We start from the raw sequence: 25,410 nt of genomic DNA on the forward strand, positions 1-25,410 counted from the left end.
AATTTTATGCATCAAGGAAAGGGCCACTACTTGCCTGGATATTCTCATACACTAGCAACAACAACATTATTTCAAATTTGGAAATAAAAATTATTTTATTCAAGAAATAAATTCATTATTAAGTGTAATACACCCAATCCTGTTTTTATGTTTTTACACAGTTTTGTAATAACATGGTTGACAAAAATAAAGTAATTTTGTTAAGTATGTATGTTATATAAGACCCTGATCAGACCACACTTAGACTATTGTTCTCAGATTTGGTCCCCAGGATTTGAAGGGGATAAATTGACTATGGAAAGGGTACAGAGGCAGATAACAAAGATGGTTTCAGGACTGTACAATATGAGTTATGAGGATCAACTGAGGGAATGTGGACTGCAGAGTTTGGTGGATAGAAGGAGAGGTGATATGATCAAGACTTTTAAACTGTTGAGAGGAATTACAGGGTAGATATTGGAGAGTTCTTTCACTTGGTGGAACAGTGAGAAGGAGCAATGACAAGGGGGGCCATCCCTTGAAATTATGAAAGGAGGCTGTACATAAGAGGGTGAGGAGTGGTTTCTTTGAGTGGAGGGTGGTTGAACCTTGAAATGCATTTCTTGAGAGAGTGGTTGGAGCAGGAGTAGTCAATGGATTCAAGGAGTGGTATGATAAACTTTGTGTTTCCTAAAAATGACTTCCCATGATGTGTCTTTTGACTCCATGGAGACCTCGATGAGAATAATAGTAATAATAATAATGATAATGTATGTAATTTTTTTTTTATTTAAATTTGTATTTCTAATAAAATTTATTATTTTTAATAAGTTATTTTCATATCATGTTCATATTGCATATTTTCTTATGATCTTCATCTAAATTCAACAATAAAAATTTATAAGAAATGTCCAAGTTTTTTTCAAGTTTTGATTTCTAGTGCATTTATAGTTTTAAAAAAAATCAGCTAACGCCTTTTTATTCCCGTATATGGGGAGTAGGCGAGGCCATTTAGCCCTATCTAACTTTTGGAGACTGAGTGGGCAGTTCAATCTCCATTGGTACCAATCAGAGATAGATGGCCCAAGGCTATCACTAATTAAGCGGTACACAGTGAAGAGAGACGGCTCAAATGTGCCACCATCTCGTGGTCCCTAACCCTAACACAATATATTTAATGTCTGAAATAATGTGGGTTCTATGGTAGATTTTCTTGAGTTTACAGGACAAAAAACCCGAGTTTCTGGGAGGGAAAACCTGCTTGCCCGTGCCAGAGATCGATTAACTTGGGAACCGGTCGAAAAAAGGCTTCGAAAAATTTCCTCTAGTCACGACTAGACTCGAAACCAAGTCTTCCTTCATGCGGCCAAGCACCATGGTATGCAAACGCCACATCCACTGAGCTACACAGGCACTTATAGTTAGATTGAAAAAATAAATTTGATTTGAAGGTAAGTTAGAAATTTTAAAACATGATTTATTTAACTAACTGAAAATATTTTCTACCTTGACAGATAAAAACAACTAAAAAGAAACCAAAACAAAATACAATTTTCTTAGAAAATAATATAGAAATAGGTGTTCTAAGGCAAGTGATGTGAAGTCATACCACCTTTGCATGAGTCACCACAGTTTTAAAAACACTTCAGGTGCAAACTTTGTTTGCTTATACTTGGATAAAGGATTAAACCAAGTATATAATTTCTTGGTATCTTAATTTATACAAAACATTTCCTTGGACAAAGTGACTGTGCATCAATTCATCACAGAAGGATATGCTTTCTATCAGAAAGTGACCCAGAATAAAAAAAAAATATTATTAAATCCTGTTTTCATGTTCCTGAATTATAATATTGTTTTCTTTCTGAAATTCAATTTTTATTTTATTATTTCAAAAAAAAATTTTTTTTGTTAAAATACTGAAATAAAATTTTATCTAGGTTTTAAATAAAATATGGATGGATATGCTCAAATAAACAAAATTTATGTTTCTTTTACCAATATTACTAATTTTTAAGGTTTCTTGGAAGTTGTGGCAACTATCTAATATTTTTCTATATAAAATACATACTGCATGTCTTTTTTATATTTTTTACACAATATCATTTGGAATATATACTCTGTAAAAACAGAATTGGAAGTATAGTTAAAACACCAATATATAAATAGGTCACAAGTTAAAAAACTGTTTCAAAATTTCAATTTGTGTATTACAAAAACAAAGGAATTCTTGGCAATAATTTGCTGCATATATCACAAAATCAAATCTATTAGTTTCTTTTAAAGATGTGAATCTGAAATGTTTGCTATATCATATCTTCTTTGACAGTCATCATTTCTGAATGTGAAATGGTACATATGTTTTTAGGATGCTTAATCAAATGTCTTACTGTATATTTTACAAGAGAAATGTTTTAATTAAGCATGATGATTAATACATATATTCACAGAAGTTGAATTATATGAAAATACTCAATACTCTATTTTATGCAAGGATTTTCCTATGTATGAACCAACAAATGTGTTTTTAGATTCCATGACCGTGAAAATGACTTGCCACATACTTTACAAGAGAAGGGCTTTTCCTGAGTATGAACCAATGAGTGTGTTTTGAGATTGCTTGATTGAGAAAACTGCTTGCCACATACCTCACAAGAGAAAGGCTTCTCCTGAGTATGAACTAATAAGTGTGTTCTCATATTACGTGATTGTGAAAATCTCTTGCCACATACTTCACAAGAAAAGGGCTTCTCCTGAGTGTGAACTAATGAGTGTGTTTTCAAACGAGATGACTGAGAAAATGCCTTTCCACAAATTTCACAAGAAAAAGGTTTCTCCTGAGTATGAGTCAATAAATGCCTCTTAAGATCACTTGATTGTGAAAATCTCTTTCCACATGTTTGACACAAGTAAGGTTTTTCTTGAGTATGAAGCAATATATGTGGCCTGAGGTAACTGGATCTTTTAAATGTCTTACCACATATCTCACAGGAGAATGGTTTTTCCTGAGTATGAATTAATGAATGCTTTTTCAGATAAGATGAATGTGAAAATGTCTTGCCACATATTTTGCAAAAGAATGGTTTTTCCTGTGTATGTACCAATGCATGCATTTTTAAAGATTCCGGCCTAGGAAATGTCTTGCCACATATTTCACAAGAGAAGGGCTTTTCCTGAGTATGAACAACTGAATGTGTTTTCAGGCCAGAGGACTGCAAAAATGCCTTTCCACAAATTTCACAAGAGAAGGCTTTTTCTTGAGTATGAATTAATAAATGCTTATTTAGAGAAGATAAATATGAAAATGTTTTGCCACATGTTTTGCAAAAGAATGATTTTTCCTGGGTATGAACTAATGCATGCACTTTTAAAGAACCTGATCTTGTAAATGTTTTACCACACACTTCACAAGAGAAAGGTTTTTCTTGAGCATGAACCAGTGAGTGTGTTTTCAGACGGGCTAATTTTGAAAATGCTTTGCCACACAAGTCGCAAGTGAAGGGCTTCTCCTGTGTGTGGACTAAAAAGTGTTGCTTAAGATTACTTGATCGTGAAAATGTCTTATCACATGTTTCACATTTGAAAGATTTCTCATTGCAACTTTTTGATGTATTATTATGTTTTGATACAGGTAATGATGTTCTAGGATTTCTTCCATTACCTTTGAGAATAATGGTGTCCACTTGGGGTATAGAATTTTCCATTCCTTTTACTGTTTTATTTATGGATTCTTCTTTCTGCTTATTATATCCTGATTATTTGCATCTGAAAACATTTCTTGCTGATTATTTAGAATGCAATCCTGTTAGCTCACTGAGAGTGTGTCTATAAACTTACCTTTGCTGTTTGTTTTAATAAAGTAATTTTCTTTAATACAATAGCAATTTCTGATCACCCACTAAATGTTTTTCTTTCACAATGATTTAAATAACATAGCCTCCTTTTGATGCTGCTCTGAAAAATATAAAGACAAGTTTATATCAACACAACAGGAAATGCATAAATAAATCACAAAAATTTTACATTTTCTATTAGAAATATCTAGGATTAAGATTTTCACACACACACACACACACACACACACACACACACACACACACACACACACACACACACACACACATTTGTCATTTTTCTTTTTCATTTCAAAACAGAAATTTAAAAATTAACCTGTATTATAATGGTGCCATGCAATAGAAGATAAAAATTTATTTAGTTAAATAATGAGAAAAGAAATGAGACAAAAAAATTGAAATTATTGCTACTGCCCTTTAGCAAGAGAAGTGATAATAGTGTTGCCCACATGACTGAATGATCTACCTAGCTGCACACATGGCCTACTGTAATTATAAAAATTTTATGGATGGAATTCTTATTAAGTATTTTAAGTTATCAAATATTTTCAATATATATTCATTAAATTTTTTCACCTGTTGATTCACTTCATCTATTTTTATTTATTTATTTTTCAATATATTTTCAGATACCTAATAAGCATAGTAGTGATCTCGTACCAAGCAATAAACTCATCGACCATTTAGAGATATCAGTTTTCATCAATGTATCAACTGTACTAAAGTACTATGTTTGCAACTTTTCATGAATGAGAGTCAGAAACTGAGTATGCAATGTTTGGCTGATGTTTGAAAATTGTTTTTCAGTTTTGTGTTCTTGCATTATATAGTGATAGTAGATAAAATGGTGATAAGAGAAGGTCATTGTGTTAGGAAGCTCATAAGTTAAATGTATACTGAGCAGTGTATATTTCACTAAGATGGTTAATAGCAACAGGTGTAATATGCATGCCTGGGATATATCTTATGTATCCCAGGCATACATATTACACCTGTTACAATGATGGACTGCAAGGTTTTGGTGTATGAAAGTAGAGACCGAGGAGTAAATTATGTCAGACAAAAAATAAGCAGCAAAGACCATAACATTCTGATGTAGCAAGTAGAAGGGCAAGCAAAAGAATATGAATGCTGACGTGAGGAACTGGTAAGCAGGAAAATGAATATAAAGTAATTGAAATTAACAGACTAACTTAAAAGTTGGCATAAAGGCATATGTAGTTTGAAATCAGATGTGGATATAAATCGAAGGTTGCAAAACTATCAAGTAAAAGACAACCACATTGAATGGTTCAAGAGTGGTGCTGAAACACATCTTACGGATATGTATAATGTTATGCATTAAGGGAAGGGCCACTACCCAGACTAGTTTCGACCTTTATTGAGGTCTCTTCAGTGGGAGCCAGGCCCAGAGGTGGAGATACCAGGCAGAAGCAATGGCAGATCATCTGTACCTATAGGAGTTGCCAAAAGGTTCTGAAGATATTTTCAGGTGCAAACTTTGTTTGCTCATACTTGGATAAAGGATAACTAAATTTATTATAGTCTAACCAAGTGAAAAATAACTTTCAACATCTTTCTCTAAATCCAAAGTAATTTAATAAAAAGGTGGCACACTTTTCGGCAACTCCTATAGGTAAAGATGACCTCGCCATTGCTTCTGCCTAGTATCTCCACTTCTGGGCCTGGCTCCCACTGAAGAGACCTCAATAAAGGTCAAAACTAGTCTGGGTAGTGGCCCTTCCCTTAATGCATAACATTATACATATCCGCAAGGAGATGTGTTTTGCATTATGGGAGATACTGAGATAGGAGTGATTTGTTTTCTAAGCTGAAAGTATGAGGGTAATTGAAGCTTTGGATATAAGGGGTGAGTGAGAGTTCGAGGTAGCTGTAGGAAGAAATGACTGGACTAGACTAAAGGAGAAGGTGAGTATTGATATTGGACAGAGTGAAAGATAACAGTGTTGTAGAAGCAGTCAGTGTGCTGCTTATTAGTATTACTTCCCGTCCTCCGTGAAGTTCAAAGACTCATCGTGGGAGGTCAAATACTCAAAGACCAAAATAACTTATCATACCTTGCTATGAACACATTCAATGTTGGACAACTTACTAACCATTCTGGCAATGCATTCCACTCATTCATGATCAGGCAAAAAAACATTTTTTTGCTTTACATCACCCATTATCCTATGCAATAATTTCAGTATAGCTATTTGATAGGCTCCTCTCATCAGCTTATATGTCTCAATCACATCATCCCTCCACCTCCTGTCCACCAAGCTCTGAAGGCCATATCCCCTCAATCTATCCTCATACTTGATATTCCTGAGAGTCCTGAGACAGTTTTAGTTATTCACCTCTGCACTCTCTCCAATGTTTACCTATCACTGATATAGCAAACTGACCAGATCTGTGCACAGAAATCCAAATGAGACCTAATTAGCAACTTATAGAGCAGAACTATCAATTCCTTATCCTTACATGTCAATGTTCTTTGCATTATAGCAGCAATATTTTGGTAACCCTTACAAAAGTTGTAAGGGTTACCAAAATATTATTATTTCGGGCTGCTCCAGGGAGTCCTTAGACTCATCGAGGGATATGTGATGTGTGTCCCCTGAGCTTCAGTTTCCTATCTACAAACATGGCCTAGATCACTTGTCTCCTCCACCTCCTGAAATAAAGTTCCTTCAATGTGGTAAACTTCATCCCATCTTCTCTGGCCAAAGTACATACCTTTACACTTAGCAACATTAAAATGACCAACCTATTCAAATATCCTCTTGTAACAAGAACACCAGAAAATCGTGACATTACCCTTCCTAATTTAGCATCGGCAGCAAACAACTGAATATCTCCTTTGACACTGTGAACTATATTATTGATATAGTTATATAATTGATAAATTACACAGCAGTGGTCCCAGAACAGAGGCCTGTGGCACTCCATGAGTCACCTTCCTTTTTTACTGGGACACTGCACGTCCATACACAACTCTCTGGCTCCTATTAGTCAACCAGCCTTGTAACCAAGGTACTAAATGATTATTCAATCCTATCCTGAATAATTTTAACAGTAGTTTATCACGTGGTACTCGATCAAATACTTTAGCAAAATCCAACAAATAAATCACTGTATAAGCATCTCCCCCCATCCAATACACTAGTCATCCTATTATAAAATATAACCAAGTTACTAAAGTATGATCTCCCCTAACAAAATTATGCTGCTCTCTTGAAAACTTTCCATTCTCATCAATCCACATTTGTATTCTGTCCCTCTTCAACACCTTACAACTTTTCATCATTACACTTGACATACATACACCCTGGCCTGTGGTTTGACACTACTGACTTGGATTCTCCCTTATGCAGTGGCACTAGTTGAAATTTCTTCTGTCCACTCTTCTGAAAAGAAGGCAAAATACTGTTTCTGTTATCAGACTTCTATTCAACAACCAAATCAAGGGTACAGCCAGCTCTTTTGCACATTCCCTTAATACACATGGTGATATCTCATCCAATCCCACAGACTTATTAACATTATAGTTACTTAAAATTCTAAACACTTCCTATTCTTGTACTGTCAGTTGTCTGTCCTCCTTCCTATTGCCATTCAACACTACTCTTAACCCCTATATGAAATACTCTAACCAAATACTCATTAAATATTTCCACAATATCTTCAGCAGATGTGACTCTTATTCTACCTATAGCAACAAAATTCAACCTTCCACATATATTCATCTTTTTTTCTACTCGCAACATAACTGTAGAATTCTCTAGTGCAGGGGTTCTCAACCTTTTCCAGTGGCATACCACTATATTTAATTCAAGATATTAGATGTATCAGTAAGGCAGTGGCTCACATACCACCAGTGGTATGCATACCATAGGTTGAGAATCCCTGCTCTAGGGCTTTGCTTTGCTACTTCAACCAATCTGTTTTTTATATGTCAATTTCTCTTTCCTTACTATACCTGTCACCTTCCTGGCTTGCATCTTATACTCCTCATGCTGCTGATGGGTACCCTGTTCTATATACCTCCTCCATAACACCCTTTTTCTCAGAAGAGGATATGATGGATAATTACATAATTCATCCATTTCACTCCTACTTTATCCTCTAAGCCTTAAGAATACAATCTGGCATTAGTCTGACATGAGCAAAGGTGGATGGGATGTTGGAACATCTGTGTGAGTAAAAGGTAGGTTCAGTTTTTGAATGAGTGGAAATGTATATTTGAATGTTTAGTGTGGATCAACTGAAGATTCTTTTGCTGGAGGTAAATGTAAGAGGGATCCGAGGAAGTGAGAAGGTGGCACAAAAGAGCAGTATACTAAGTGGCTACTGGAATGTGTGGTGTAGGAAGTGAATGATCTGGGATGCTAGGAGAGTAGTTGGAATTGGGGAAAAATACAGGATAGGTAAGACCAGTTATAGACCCAAACATGGGTTACTATTTGTTTATAAATGCCAGGAGCATCAGAAATAAAAAAATAAAAAAAAAATGAAAGAGTTGTATTGATGAAGTTAATTTGCTTAAAAATTGTTGGTATCAGAGAAACAGGTAGAGGAGGATAGGAGGGACAAGATAGGAAGTGCTGTTGATGGCAGAGGAATTATGTCTGTACAAGGTGGCAATGCAAGGAGAAAACAGTGACAGGTTTCAAGCAGGGTGCAAAGCAGAGGTGGACAGATGAGGCCTGGTATGTGGTGATAAGGAAATGTATAAACAAGCTGATTTAGTACATAAGAGAAGAATGATCATTTTGGCAATTTTATTATTATTTTCTTGACCTCTGTGGAGTCACAAGACTCATCATGGGGAGGTTAACAATGGTTAATAGAAAGTCTATTGTACTACCCCTTAAACTCCTCCACCATTTGCACTTTCACCATTTTCTCAAGCAATGCATTCCATGCTCCTATCACTCTCCATGCAAAAAACTTACTTCATACCCTTTTACTCACCACTTCCTTTTGCAACTTCCAGAGATGGCTCCTTGTTCCTTCTCCTGATTCTACCACATGAAAAATCTCCTCAGTGTTAATCCAATAATGGGAATTTGAGTCTCGGGTCTGGGCTAGTCCCGAGGGGATGGAAAGATGGGAAAACAGTTCCACTGCATAAAGGAGGTTCCAAGACTGCTGTTGCAAATTACCAACCGATCAGCATATCAGGAGTCGTTGTCAAGGTTTTGGAGAAAGTACGCAAGAGAAAAATACAGGAATAGATAGATGAAAATGGGATACTGTATGGGGGACAGCATGGTTTTGTGAAGGGCAGAGCACGCCTCAGTAACTTGCTCACATTTTATAACACAGTGACGGTTAAATTGAATAAAGGTAATGGGTTTATAGTGATACTGCTGGACCTTGCTAAGGCCATTGACAGGATATCACATGGAATTCTTAATCAGTAAACTGCAGCATATGGGGATGGATATAGGGTTGGTGAGATGGATAGGAGGGTGGTTGATGGAGAGATATCAGAGAGTGGTTTATTCAGGAGTAGAGTCCAAAAGATGGCCTGTGACTTCTGCAGGGTTCTGTTCTTGGATCAGTATTATTTAATTTGTTCATTAACGATATAGGAAAGGATCTGAGAGGAACTGTTCATTTGTTTGCTAATAATGCAAAGTTGGATAGAGCAATAGTGAATGCATAGGATGTCAAAATTTTGCAGGATGATTTGGATAGATTCGAGGACTGGGCTAAGGAGAATGGATGTCAATTTAATGTGGCAAAGTGTAAAGTTATGCATTTTGGGGTGAAAAGATTAGCAGCAGTATACCACATTGGTGGAACTGTACTCCTCCAGGAGATTGATGAGGCCAAGGATTTGGGAGTATTGGTGGATAGGGAGTTGAAGTTTAGGGGTCACATTGCAAAAGTGGCTAAATCAGCTCATCAAATCACTTGGTTACTGAAGAATATTTTGATGAGCAGAGACAAGCAAGTTATTGTTCCTTGGTATCAAGCCTTGATAAGACCCCATCTTGACTACTGTGCCCAGATCTGGGGACCAGGGTTTGTTCTTGAAGGGGAGAAGGTTGAGAGGATCCAGGGGGTGAGTGACCAAGATGATAGCATGTCTAAGGAATGAACCTTATGAGAACAGGTTGAAGAATTGTGGGTTGCAGAAATTGGTTGATAGGCAGAAAACGGGTGATATGATTGAGACAATCAAATTACTGAAGGGTTTCTATAAGATTAATTCAGAAGATATTTTTGAGAATAGGACTGGTGGTGGGAGGACTAGGGCCATCCATGGAAACTGGGCAAGAGTGTTAGAACTAGGTTTTTTACTTGGAGAGTGGTGAATGAGTGGAATAAGCTGCCAGAGTCTATTGTGAGTGCCATGACTGTGAATGAGTTCAAGGCAACGTATGATAGATACTGTGTGAATGTTGAATAGTTGTTCTTGACAAGATGTTTAGGGCCTTCCTCGATGAGTCTAAGGACTCCTTAGAGTTGCCTGTGATAATAATAATAATAATACCTTTCAACAGCTTACATCTCCTAGTTATATCTCCTCCCCACACACACACATACTTTTATTGTGCAGTCCTGATGTAATTTTTGTTATCCATCTCTGCACTCTTTCTAAGGCTACTTCATCCTCTTCAAATCCCTGTAACCAGATGTGAGCACAGAAATCTAGATGTAGTTTGACCAAAGCTTTATACAATGGGATCACCCTTTATCTCTCATGGTCAATGTCCACCTCAATATAGTAGCAGTTCTCTGAGATGTCTTCCCGACCTTTGAAGTACACACAACCTTTGCAAATATAGATTGGAACGAAGAAATGGCATCTAAAGCAAGGAAAGTAAAAGTAGTTCATATTTTGCAAAAAAAAAAAAAACTACCAAAGGCAGTATGTAAAGAGCATTCAAGGATGAAGAGCTTGGATTTAATCACTGCATAAAAAGGATGGAATTGTGAAGGAGGCATCAAATCTGCCTCCAACTTGAAAACTGTTGGTATAAGTGAAAACATAGGTGGATGAGATCAAATGCTGATGGAAATAAAGATGGAAGGTGTCAGGGTGTAATGAGGATAGAAAGTAGGAGGTGTTCTCGATGATGGCAGAGGAATTGTGCCTGTACAAGGTGGCAATGAAAAGAGAAAAGAGCCAGTGGTTTCAAGAAAGGTGCAAGGTAGAAGTGGAGAGGATGAGGCCTGGAAATGGTGATAAGGAAATGTATAAGCAAGCTGATCTAGCACAAGAGAAGAATGATCATTTTGGTGATTTTAACTGCAATGATACAGAATGGAATGAAGAGATATTATCTAAGAACAAAGAAAATTAAAATTAGTTCAGATTTTGCAAAATAACACCACAGGTAGTATGCAAAGAGCACACAAGGATCAAGAGTTTTTGTTGTTAATCTGTGCATAAAAGGATGAGATTGTGAAGTCGTTTCAAATCTGCCTCCAGTTGCCAAAAGAGACTGAGGAAAGTACCTGGATGGGTAATCCATATGAAGGGTTTCTGCGAGTAAAAGATATGTGGGACTAAAATGACAATGATTATGGAAAACTCAAGAGAGTTTGTTGCAAAAGTAAACAATGAGAACTTATATGAAAAAGAAATCAACTATTTGGGAATGGTCATGAACCATCTAATAGAGGTAATAGAGGCAGTATCTGACTATTCAGATGAACTACAGAAGAAACTGGACAAACTGAAGAGTGTAACACAGAATTATAGGATACACATTAATAATAAAAAGGAGCAAGATTTTACATTGCATAGAAAATTTACAAGTTACTTGTCTTAGAATTAGTGAGTGAGACTTGAAGAGGAGTGAGAACTTCAAATAATTGAAAGGTATACTTTCTGGTGATGAAAGTTTAGAGCAAGAGATATCGAGAAGGATTTAACTGGGCTAAAGTTTCTTTAATGGTGTAAGTGGTCTACTGTCAGAGGGTGAGCTCCCACTGAAGTGTATACTTTTCTTAAGAGAAGTTTCTTTTCTTTTTTTGTCCATTCTGTCTTATGCAGTAGAGGCATGAACACCAAAGAGATAAGTAGAATAGACAATGCAAAATGAAAGTTTTGAAGATAATGTTGACAAAAGCAAAGAAAGACAGAATAAGAAATAGACTTTTTTTAATATTACACAGTGATCAGTATTTATTTTGATACTATTATGGAGATTACTTCCTTATTAATCCTAGTATTAAAAGCATATTGGAGACTAGAAAGTGTTGAAGAAATGCTTCGACACTTTCTTGAAATGTTTTGGATATATAGAAAATTCAGAAAGCATACCAAAGAGAATGTATGAAATGAATATTGAGAGGAAGAGACAAAGAGGAAGGCCAGAAAAGGAAACTTCAAAAGACCTAGAAACTGGAACAGTGTTTATGAAGAAAGACTATGATAGGACAGAAAGAAATTGATGGTTTGATCTGCCTGACCAGACAGTTTCTGTTGAAGCAGTTGCTGATGATGATAAATGATGGCCAGCAAAGGTTGGTTGATTGGCAGAGCCTCTGCTACTAATGGCACACGCAAAAAGTTAAGTAAGTTTGAGCATGGTTAGTACTTGGAAGGAGTTTAATTATTCGATGATGTTGGCACATTCTCCCTAGATAAGTCTTTGGACTCCCTGGAGGTGTCACATAATAATAATAATAATAATAATAATGAATGTCAAAATGTATTCTGAACATCAGGAGGTTTATAAAATAGATGAATAGTGAGACTAAGCAGTCACTGAAAGAAAGAAAAAGGCATTATTAGTGGCAGTATAATTTTGGAGGTAATTCTTGAGGGACAAATGTCTTAGACAACATGTAACAGAGGGAACAAGAGTTTTGGATTTGGTTATAGCATTAGAAGAGTTGATAATAACTGAGATGACATCTCTCCCACCAGTTGGAGAGAGTGACCATATGGTTTTGACTTGGAAAATGAATAGACATGTAGGAGTATCAAAGAGAAGGGAACTTATGTGGAATTATAAAGCAGGTGATTATAATAGTCTTAGACGTCAACTTCGGGAAGTTTCATGGAGGGAGGAATTGGAAGGCCGGGATATCATTAGTGCGTGGGAAATTGTGAAAGAATATTTGTTAGTAGCAATGGTAAGTTGTATACCACGAGTGAAGAAGAGAACACAATTTGGAGTAAAGTGGATGATGAACAATATTAAACAGGAATTGCATGCAAAAAACAATCTGAAGATTGGCCCTAAGATCCAAAGAAAATACTAGGGAATTTTTTAGCTATGTGGCCAGTAGGAGGAGAAATGACTGTGGAAGAATGATATTGTGGGATAAAAATGGGAATAGAGTGACTAATGCAGAGGACATAGTGAAATTGTTCAATGAACACTTTATTGGAGTATTTTATCCTAGAGGAGTCAGTTTTAATGCTAGAGGGATAGGGCAGGTTCAAGGAGAGTGCGTTTCAGATACTGAGTAACTCTGGATGTCAGTAAAGCTTTGGGACTGGATGGTATTTCACCACGAGTTTTGAGAGAATGTGCTAAGGAACTGACAGTGCCTTTAACCTGGCTTTTCAATGAGTCTAGCTGCAGGAAAGGTGCCCAGGGAATGGAAGGAAGGTAAGATAGTGCCATTGCATAAGGGTGGTAACAGACTGGAAATGTCTAATTATAGACAAGTTTGTGTGTCATCAGTAGTTGTTAAGATCTTGGAGAAAGTAGTGAGGGACCGTATACAGCACTGGGCAGATGAGGGTAATGTTATCCATGAGAGTCAACATGGATTTGTGAAAGGACGCTCTTGTTTTAGCAATATGCTAGCCTTTTATAATAAAGTTACAAGAACATTAGATGAGGGAAATGCATATACTGCAATTTTCTTAGACTTAGCGAAGGCATTTGACAGGGTGCCACATGATAAGCTGATATTTAAGTTGCAGTACATGAGTCTGGATGTCAGATTGGTCAACTGGATTCAGGATTGGCTGTCTGATAGGTATCAGGAAGTTGTGTATGGTGGAGCAGTTTCAAGGAGGCAGATGGTTACAAGTGGGGTCCCACAGGGCTCAGTACTAGGACCTATATTGTTTAACCTTTATATCAATGACATTGTCAGTAGATTACAAGGGGATATTCAGTTGTTTGTGGATGATGCGAAGGTGGGAAGGATCATTAGTAATAGTGGATGTGGTAGCCCTGCAAGAGGATTTGAATAAGCTAGATAGATGGGCAAATAAATGGGGATGTCAGTTTAATGCAGCAAAATGTAAGGTCTTAAGGTTTGGGAAACATCGATGGGATGCTGCATACTCTATGGGAGGAGCTATACTGGAGGAAGTAGGGGAGACAAGAGATCTTGGGTTGATGATTGATAGAAACCTGAAATTTAGGGGACATATTGCAAAGGTGGTGAAGGTAACACAGAGGATTGCTGCAATTATGAGAAGGACACTGACCTGCAGAGATAAAAGGGTTATCATTCTGTTGTATACGTCTCTGATCAGACCACACTTAGACTATTGTTCTCAGATTTGGTCCCCAGGATTTGAAGGGGATAAATTAACTGTGGAAAGTGTACAAAGACGGATGACAAAGATGGATGGTTTCAGGACTGTACAATTTTGGTTATGAGGATCGGCTGAAGGAATGTGGACTGCAGAGTTTGGTGGATAGAAGAAGGAGAGGTGATATGATTGAGACTTTTAAACTGTTGAGAGGTGGTTACAGGGTTGACACTGGGGAGTTCTTTCGCTTGGTTGACCAGCAGGAAGGAGTGATGACAAGAGGCCATCCCTGGAAGTTACGAAAGGAAACTGTGAGCAAGAGGGTGAGGAGTGGTTTCTTTGCATGGAGGGTGGTTGAACCATGGAATGCATTGCCTGATGGAGTGGTGGGAGCGAGAACAGTCAATGAGTTTAAGGAGTGGTATGATAGACTTTGTGTTTCTTAGGGGGGGCCTCCCTTCGATGAATCTTGATAGACTTTATGTTCTTAGGAAGGACCTCCCACGATGAGTCTTTTGACTCCATGGAGGCCTGAATAATAATAATAATAATCAGTTACATGAATATAAACAGCATGTTATAAAGGTGACTTGTATGGGTCAGGCAAAGAAAAAGGAAAATGATATGAAACCAGCCAGCAGCAGAAGAAAGAGAAAGAATGATTATTGGAAGAGCAGACTGGGAATCATTGTATAGGATATAATTTAAGGATTTAATGAACAACTCATCAAGGTATTTTATCCTTCTGTATCATATCATGCAAAGCTTGAATGAAGAGGGAAGCAAATGAGGAGGGAACCACTCGGCCAGCTAAGCTGGCCGAGTGGTTAGCGTATCCTCTCCAGCAAAAAGGCTGTGGTTTCAAATCCCACCATTGGCATGGATGTTTGTGATTGTCGGTGGAAATACAAGTGGTGGTGGTCGGCAGTAGATCGCGTTGGTGCAGTTGCAGATGAGTGGTGGAGAGAGCTGTAGAGTAGGTACCCTCCCTCGATGGGTACCTACTCTACTCAACCTTAGAGATGTCATGCAATAAATAATGTTTTAGCTATCTATTTATGTATCACAACAGGATGACAAATGTATTGGACAAAAGAAAGATGTATAGGCAGTAGCATATTAGAATTTTGCAAAGTCTTTCAATAGGCTGACCCATGATGAGTACATAATTAAACTGTGTATTGCAGAGTGGTATCCAAGAACGAGAAATGTCAATAGTGGTATGCAACAGGGGTCTGTTTTAGAAGCATTATTGTTTAACTTATATGTTAATGATACAGTATTAGGAAAAAGTTAATGTGGATATGCAGTTATGTGATGATCAGATATGGGAAGAGTTTTAAGCAGGGGAGAAGTTGACTGCAGTAAGTTTTGAGTAGACTATCTGAGTAGGAACAGGAATGGAGCTTACCAATGCAATGTTACAAAGAGTAAGGGTTTGAAATATAGGCAAGTATTAAATGCAATGTTTTATTAAATTAAATGCAATAATTGATGGGGATATCTGAAAGGAGGTGGAGGAGATAAGGGATCTGGAAGAAATGGTGGACAAGGACCTAAAATTGCAAAGATAATAATGAGGAGTTCATTGCCATGAAATTTTGGGTTCACTGTGCAAAGCCTTGATTAAGTTCACATGGATTACTGCACAGATTTGGTAATCTGGTTTTTCAAGTGGATGCAGATAATTTGGACATCATTCAAATAAGAGTGGTGTCAGGTCTCTGGAATGTTGAAGGGTTTTTTTACCAGATTAATGTAGAAGTGGTTTTTCATAGAGGGAGATAGAACAGAACAAGAGGCCATCTCTAGAAATTGTATAAGTAAAGGGGTGAGGATCGGGTTTGTTTGTATGGTAGTGTAATTTACTCTTTATTTCCTACATAAGTCTCCATTCTGTAATTTCTTATGACTGCTCTTAAAATTCCTGTTTCTGCTATGTTGCAACCTTTCAAATAAGTCAGGTTGCCTGACTTATTTTAGCACAGATTTGTAAGAGGAAAAGGATTTTTTAGTAATTTAGTTATAATTTATACCAGGATACCAAGGTATCTATTAAAAAAAAAAAAAAAAGAAAATGTAGTTACTACATGATGTGTGTATACAGCAATCTTTTCTAAATTTTGAAAGGCAGCCAAAGATCGAAACCATGTGTATGCAGGAACAGTATCTTAACAAAGATAAAAAAAAGAAAGAAATTCCAGAAGGCTATTTTTTATGGCAGCTCCCATTCAACCTTTATATTATGGATATTGCAAATGAAGTGGAGGAACCTTCAGTTATTTACAGCTAATATAAAGTTAAGGTGACTTACTCAGACTGATCCTAGTAGTACAGGAGTCGATAGAAAAATATAAGACATCATTGTACGGGTAATATTTAATTCGGTTAACTTGGATTACCTCCATCCTGAATGACAACACAATTATGAGTGAATCGTAGGAACAGTGACATGAATAGGATCTGTAAGAGGGAGCAAGGTCATGAAAATAGTTACGGAGCCAATCAAGTAGGCCAAAATGACGTATTTACCAATAAACGGATGTCTGTGGTTCCTGCCCGGCCGAAGCAGCGGGAGCGAGATGGCAACACGTGCACGGTTGCTTATTTACTTATACTTACATGTATTCGATCCCAGTCTCATTTTTGCCAACGACATATAAGTGAGCGTTAATGTTCTAAAATTCATCAACATACATATTATAATTCAATCGTTATTCATTCACGAACTTAACTTCTCTATGTTGGAATTGAGAAAGGCTGGTAGTAATACCAGTGATATTAATACCAGTAGTTTATTAACACCAGTGATATTACTAGTAATAGTAATAGTAGTAGTAATAGTAATATAATAATATATACTATATTATACATACAATAAACACTGTATGTATATAACTATAAAATAAACAATCTAAAAACTCACATAAGTAAGCATCTTCTTCGCTTGTCCTATTATAATTACGTAATAGTAAAATAGAGGGGGTCGATAAAACATCGAGTAACTCTTGAGGGGGTCGACAGTCAAAGAAGTTTGGTGACCCCTGTAGTAGTATTTCTTCCAGAGAATTTAAATCAGCTGGTTAAGGGCAGATGAAGAGGAATATTAGTTTCACATATTAGTTTCCTGAATTCTTCTAGAATTCAGGAAATACATTGTGAAGACAGAGGATTACTGAAATGGCAAAGAGAGAATAACCAACACAGCCAATGATGTGACAGCTCTACTACATATGGGCCATATGACATATGACAGTGTTGTTATATTTCAGCCATTAATAGGCTGTACAAAATATGGTCCATCCTAGCCAAGTCAAATACATCTTCCATGGTATGGCCTATTTCCATGAACAGGGTTCTAGTGAGGCAAGTATTACTGCCTCATAAACATATCTTCCCGATTATTGTAGATGGAAATACCACCTACATGTTACAGGTGGTAAATGACTTTCATCACCTGGTGAAACACCATTACCCTGTTTATTGGAGGTGTGAAGTAAATATGAATGTTCATCTCCAGAGTGGTCCTCCTCCATAGTGAAGAATTTATGGAGACACAACACACACATGTTAGAATAATTACTTTATTTAACATTAAGCAAGTAACATTCGATGTTTGACTGATAATAATGACCTCTGTATTCAGGTCATTATTATCAGGAAACATACACATGTACTGTATGCCCACAGATGCGAGATCCTTCGACACTTCTGCGCATGTCAGAAGAAGGAGAATCCATTACAATAATAGAGTAATCAATCCGTATTGTGAGATGAGTTCATTATTATCACACGTCGGAAAATTAACTTCTCTTTCATGAATATTGTAGTTGATGAAGTGGTAACTATTTTGCTTGTATAATAGTTCAAAAATTTTACATATAAAGCAAGTGATTTTGTGTGTTGGTGACCAATTTGTACATCACCTTATTTCGTCTCCCTTTCAACACAAATTGACTCTTCTTGGCACCAAGCCAACTGAGGTTCTCATATCTGTGGTCGAACAATACAAGATACAAGTTACATGACATTGCACTATACAAAAACAAAATGAATCTAAATGTTTGTTAATCATTTATCCTAGCATGACCTGAAAAAAAAAAACAGTTTTGCCCACCTTCATATTTCTTTATTATCTGTAATTTCATCTCTAGATCAATTGCACCATGATGGTTCACATTTTGATTCAAGGGCATGTTTACCACCAGTAACAATTTCTAAAGTCCTTTCATATTGAGATTTTCTTCATGGGTCCTCCTACTACACATTCTTGGAATAATTAATACATCATTTTTGTTCATATTTGGATGATGTTTCAGCATTTCACAAGCTTCTTTGAATTTTCTTCCAAACCAGGTTTTGGTGCAGTGTAGAGACTTAGTGCCTTTCCAGTCAGTTCTATGGCATATTTGGAGTGCGTGGTCTGACAGGATTGTTAAGGCTCTGTGTTTGAGGGTGCTGAGTAGTGGAGGTATTTAATGTAGCATTTGTGTTTTGTGGCATCTTTTCTGATTGGAATGGTGTGTTCTGTTTACCCTATGTAAGGTACACTGAATTTTGTAAACCCTTAGGTGGGCAAGGTATGGAAGAGGATCTTTGGAGGAGCTAAGTAAATTTCTTAATTTTGCCGGGTGTTTGAAGGTTGTCTTAAAGTTGTATTTGAGTAGTGTTCTATCTGTTTTTTCTGAAATGCCTCTAATGTAGGGTAGCTATGCATTCTTGTAATCTTTTTTTTTTGCTTTTAATGGCATTTTTATGGAGTATCTTGTGAACTATTTTTTATTGTGGCCATTTTTTTATAAATGTTTAGTTAATAATTTCAAATTCCTGGTTCAGAGTTTGTTTGCTGGGGCAAATTGTTAGGGCTCTTTGTTTGAGGGTGCTGATGACTCCTAGTTTTTGTGTTGGATGGTGGTATGAATTTTATGTAATGTATTGGTCTGCATGTGTAGATCTGTGGTAGACAGTGATGGAGAGGCAGCCTGAGGAAAAGCATGTGACGAGTGTGTCCAGAAAAGGAAGAGAGTTGTTGTTTTCAATTTTGATGGTGAATTGGATAAGTTTGTGTTGTTTATTCAGGTGGCTTAGGAAGATATTTAATGTTTTCTTTATGATGTGATTTGTAGGGTTGTAATTCACCATTTGGTATGTGCTGTGGTCAGATACGTACCAAACGGTGAATTACAACTCTATAAACTACATCAAAAAGAAAACAACAGATTAATCAAATCGGTGATCACATGGCTAGAGGAAATAACCGAAAAACTTATAATGCATTATGCTCGCGCTCCCAGAATTTACAGCCTGCCAAAAATACACAAAACAAACATGCCACTATAACCAATAGTTGAAGGAATCAATAGCCCTAATTATCACTTAGCCACACTGATTAGTGGCCACACTCAAGGAGTTGGTAGGTCTTTCCCTCTCCTACATAAAAAATACACAACACTTCATAAATAAGATTAGAAACACCACACTCAACTACGAAGATTTATTCAGCTTTGACATACCTGCCCTTTTCACTAAGGTCCAGATCAATGATACTATTCTTCCCTTACAAAACTTATTTCTGCCTGATATCACAGCCCTCTTTGCCCACATACTCCACTCTGGGCATTTCGTGTGACAAAATAATTTTTACCTACAAAAAGATGATGGCCATGGGCCCTCTCCTCAATAGCAAACTTTTACATGAAAGACTTCGAGCAACGAGCTCTACATTCGGCCAGCCTAAAGCCCAAAGTCTGGCTCAGATAGGTTGATGATATTTTCGCCATTTGGTCTCATGGACACGAAACATTAAATACATTCCTAAGCCACCTGAACAAACAACACAAATGTATCCAATTCACCATCGAAATTGAAAACACAACACTCTTCTTTTCTAGACACACTCGTCACACGCCTTCCCTCAGGCTGCCTTTCCTTCACTGTCTACTGCAAACCTACACATACATAAAAATTTATACTGCCATCTAACACAAAAACTAGGAGTCATCAGCACCCTCAAACAGAGCTCTAATAATCTGCTCCAATGAACAATTCCAAACCAAGAATTTGAAATTATTAACCAAACATTTGTAAAAAAATGGCCACAATAAAAAAGAAAAACAGTTCACAAGATACTCTATAAAAATGCCATTAAAAGCAAAAAAGATTACAAGAATGCCATAGCTACCATACATTAGAGGCATTTCAGAAAAAACAGATAGAACACTACTCAAATACAACATTAAGACAACCTTCAAACCCCTGGTAAAAGTAAGAAATTTATTTTTGAGTGGGCTCAGGAACAGGACACCAACAGAGTACAGCTCACATCTGAGAGCTGCTCAACTTTTATTCGCTTTAAAACTTTCTTACATGTTATTCTTTTCAATATGAAATTCAATTTTATCCTGCTCAAGACTAAATAGTGATCACTTCCAATTTCAAATCCTCTGTACACTCTGGTGTCCTGCACCAGGGAGAAAACATCACTATCAACAATAACATAGTCAATGAGACTTTTCTTATTCCTAGCCTCTTCTCTCCATGTGAATTTGTGCACATTTTTATGTTGGAACATGGTGTTAGTAATAACCAGTCCATGTCCTGAGCAGAAATCCAACAGATATTTGCCATTATTATTAGCTTTGCTCTTTTCTCCAAATTTTCCCAAAATATTTTTGTATGTCTCACAATCATTTCCTACTCTGTTATTTAGATCCCCAACAAGGACCAATTTTTCATTTTTCATTGTGTCAGTTGCTTTTTCTAAAGCCTCAAAAAATTCCTCCACTTCTACCTTAGTAGAGCCTTCTGTGGGACCATAGGCACAAATAAGTCTCGTTGTCCAGTTCCCCATTCTCATATTTGCGCACATTACTCTACTTGAGACTGACTGCCATTCAAGAAGATTAGCCTCGTATTTTGTGTTGAATATTATGGCTACTCCTTCTTTTCCTTGATTGTCATTGCCTGAATATAACATTTTGTATATATTGCTCAGAAAGATCTCACCAGTTTTGGTCTTTTTTGTTTCAGTCACCTCTATTATGTCGATCTGGTACTTATCTAATTCCTCAGCTAGCTCCATTTCTTTGCCATTCAGGCTTCTTACGTTGATAGTACCGATCTTTAACTCTGGTGATGTTGAGTTGGGGTTTATTTTCAGATTTGTTCCAGTAGCTGACTTTTTGCTGTTCGCCCTGGTTCCCTGGCGAAAACAATGGGGGCCTTGTTTAACCGGCGACGCCCCAGCCGGCATGAAATTTTGTCATGTTGTACCATCATTTTGTATTTTGGTTTAAGCCAATAAGAATACAATTTGGTCGGCTAAATCCCAAATTGCCAGCCCATCCTCGTCCGTTCAGTATCCAAGGAGATACCCAACAGGGTGCACCACGAGAAGGTGAGGATTGGACATTAGGTCAGAAGCCCTGGTCGGTTCTCCGCATTCCTTTAAAGGCTATGTGGAGGTCTCCTCTCAGTTATACAGCTTTGAACCTTAAGCACCCCATATCTACCATTATTTATACTCTTTATTCCAACAAACAATCAAGGACAAGATATTTAATATTATTATTAGTATGATTAATATAGGTACTCCATGGAGTCAAAAGGATCATTGTGGAAGACTCACACTATCAATTAACACAATACCTCTCATACATCTTAAACATATTCACTGTTGGGATGCTCACAACCACCTCTGGCAATCCATTCCAATCATTTAAAAATTCAAAGTAAAGAATTCACTTCACTCTCCAAGTAAAGAACCTAGTCCACACACTCTCACTAACCACAATCTTAGACAACTTCCAAATGTGACCCTTGTTTTTGCACTGCTACCCATGTATTGAAAAATTTATTTTGTGTCAATCTTATAGAATCCTTTAGTAATGTACAAATTTCTATCATATCTCCTCTCTCTTCCACCTGTCAGCTAAACTCTGCAACCCACACTCCCTCCTTTTAAAAAAGCCATAGAGTACCATATTCGTATCCACCCATTTCTGAATTTTACTTTTAGCCAACTTTTCCAATACTTTAACTACCACTGCAGAGATACTAATTGATATGTAATTTGCTTCTTCTGTCTTGGACCCACCTTTATGTAATGGAAGTATTTTATCCTTTAGAATCTTGTCAGAGATAGATTAAACAACTTTGTCAGAGGTGCTGCCTCCACTCCACCATACCCAACTCTCTGTCTGTATGTCTATTAGCCACCTTCCTATCCATGCCACCAGTCTCATTTGAATATTCATATTCAGTTTTACTGCAGTTAACAAAAATATCCTGCAAAAATAAATAAATAAAAAATCAAAGAAACAAAACTCAATCAAAACAACAACAATAAAAAAAAAAACATTAATAGCACTTGCAACCAAAAGGAGAAAAAAAAAGAAGTTGCTATATCCATTTTACCACCATTTGTGGCCTTCAGAGAAATTAAAATCATGTGCACAACCATCACTTTTATTCATCCAAAGCTTAATGTTATTTCTATTTGGTGACCTTAACAAGTATCATCCATCTCAACTGCCCAAACCACCCCTTATAGAATTCCTTCTCTCAAAAGGGTAGCATATATACATTGATCAGAAATGACATCCCATGTTAGATAATACTAAACTCTGAATTCTACCTGTTTGATCTGCTCTGACTTAAAATTCTTACCAAACTTTGTTGCATTTATTTGCTGCTTCAAATTTTGATATCCATTCTAATAGCACTCATGAAATTTATAACCTTATAATACATTATTATGTGTGGGATAAGGATTTATTTTAGATATATTTCTTTTGTATTTTTTTCCACTGATTATTTTCCTACTCTAGAGACCACAGAGAACTTTTTCAAGCCACTTCTGGCTTCCAATAAGCAACGCAGTGGTCTTACACTAGGAAATGGAAATTTCCTCTCAACAAAAGACAATAGCAAACATCAGTGCATATGGCAGGATTCAAACCCTAGCCTGCCGGTTATGGGGTGGAAAATGCCATCCACTATGCCAACCAGGCAAATTTATAGAAACAGTCCTATAATCCTTGCAGGATTTATTGGTTCTGAAACCACACTGGATATTGGAATTAGTTACTCCAGAAACTTTGTTTATAGAATAATGTGGTTTCAAGCCTGTACAGGCCTCTAACAAGAAGGATGATGGTCTCATACTAGAAATAAAAATCATTACTACCTAAAGATAGTCACAAACATTCATACTACAGTAAGATTTGAATCTTCCGGGTTCATTTGAAAAGTCAAATGATCTGGCACTAGGAAAGTGATGCCTGATAGAATAAGTTTGGAGAGAGAGAGAGGAAAAGGGAGTTGAGATGCTCTGGCAGATTTTAAAAGTTTGAAAGCCTCTGTAGCTGAATGGTATTGAAAATGTCCTTTGGTCTTATAAGAAACTTCACTGAAGAAGAGTTTGCTAGTTTAGTTTGACATAAAGGCGGGAGTTTCCTGTAACAAAAGCAAGCTGATCTGAAGAACACACTCACAATTAATAGGCATAATACACTGGACTCATAATCTTAGTTGATTGGGCCATAATTGAAAAGAACAACCTCGAGATATGAAAGGAAGTGAGGTATTATAGTGGACAGCCTAAATGATCTTGCAGTTATTATTCTGTCATTCTTATTTAGGTATGGTTGATGAATGATGGCTTAGCATGCCCCTTTTAACTACCTTCCAATTTATGTTATGGCAGATCTAGGGCTACTAGATTGTTATGTTGCATTCTGTACTGTGTGATCACAGATGCAAGACCCCTCAACACTTTTGCACATGTCAGAAGAAGGCGAATCCATTCCAATAATAGGGTAATCAATGTGTTTCATGGGATGAGCATTCTTATTATGAGTCAGAAAATTAGCTTTTCTTTTATGAAAATTCTAGTTTTAAAGTGGTAACTATTTTGCTTATACAACAGTTGGAAAATTTTACATATAAAGCATGTGAATTCGCATGTTGGTAACAAATTCATACATCGCCTTATTCCTCTCTCCCTTTCAACATGAATTGACTCTTCTTGGCACATTGCCAGCCAAGGGTCTCTGTGGTCAGACAACAAATTAATTTGTTTTTCTTGTTAGCTTTTATAGTATTATTAATGATAATGGCACTGGTAGTGCTTCTGTCTGTGTTGGATTACTCTAAATGTTGGTGGTAATGCTGATATTTATCATCACTTGATTTATTATTATTATTGTCCATTTCATAAGTGGGTGGTCTGATATGATCTTCAGGCATGTCACATGATTAAAGCTTCTTCCAGTGGCACCAACCACGTGAAGAATACATGTCACATTGATTTTGTAGAATTTCAGTCATCAGAGAGCAGTATCTGTGATATACTAGTACCGCATTGCCTACGATTATCCTTCTCTGTGCTGTGCTAATTCTGGTAACTTGTTGCAAGCACTACCTGCATCGTCTGCTAATTTACTCTCGTCACCAGCGTTTCAACGAGTTTCAATAAGGATATGCAATATGCTTATATATCCCGTTCTTATATATGTAATATATATGGGGGTTGGTTTCATGTTCCTGCCTCCACCTTGTTATTGCGTGTTTCTTAGAGATTGCAGGATAGTCATAATTCTTTCTCTTTTTTTTTTTAAGTGCGAATATGTTTATCCTTTAGGAAACAATCGCCTCAATAAATGTAAAGCAGTTCGATTAACGTACTATAACAACTGGTCTAGAATTATTTACCTGCAGGATCATAACGCTCAATACTAACAGCACCATACAATACGGGCAAGAAATACCACCGTCGTAAGGTGCAGTTATTTAGTCTATGAACATTAGAAGTTCCCAGCAATTAACACTGCCAATGGAATGTGCAACTCGCTAACTGGCCATCATGAACAGACTGACCGGATTCAAATAAAAAGGAAGAACTACTGATGACGGAAAAAAGTTACCAGAAAAAAATTAGGAACCAAGTCTTATTGACATATATCACAATTACAAACGTTTATTAAGCTGGCAGCGCACCCTTGCAAACATTACAGTAAAATTATTAAAATACAATATATATTTTAGTGATACAAAAATATACAGTATAATTTTAGTGTAATATGGAATAGCGTAAAATCCGCCAAA

General features: G+C 36.7%; 1 protein-coding gene across 1 annotated transcript; it reads right to left on the minus strand.

The window, feature by feature from the left end:
- Nucleotides 1-878: 878 nt before the first annotated feature.
- LOC150098490 (uncharacterized) lies at nucleotides 879-25,197 on the minus strand. The gene is made up of 2 exons (XM_090405255.1): nucleotides 25,018-25,197; nucleotides 879-3,933 (listed from the first exon to the last, which is right to left on the minus strand). Exon 2 carries the CDS (start codon nucleotides 3,681-3,683, stop codon nucleotides 2,481-2,483), a length of 1,203 nt encoding a protein of 400 aa, XP_090261381.1. The 5' UTR covers nucleotides 3,684-3,933; nucleotides 25,018-25,197; the 3' UTR covers nucleotides 879-2,480.
- Between the last annotated feature and the right edge of the window lie 213 nt (nucleotides 25,198-25,410).

Source organism: Typopeltis vanoorti, chromosome 15 (genome assembly GCF_054136105.1).
Source record: "Typopeltis vanoorti isolate ZY-2024b chromosome 15, IOZ_Tvanoo_1.0, whole genome shotgun sequence".
Taxonomy (NCBI): domain Eukaryota; kingdom Metazoa; phylum Arthropoda; class Arachnida; order Uropygi; family Thelyphonidae; genus Typopeltis; species Typopeltis vanoorti.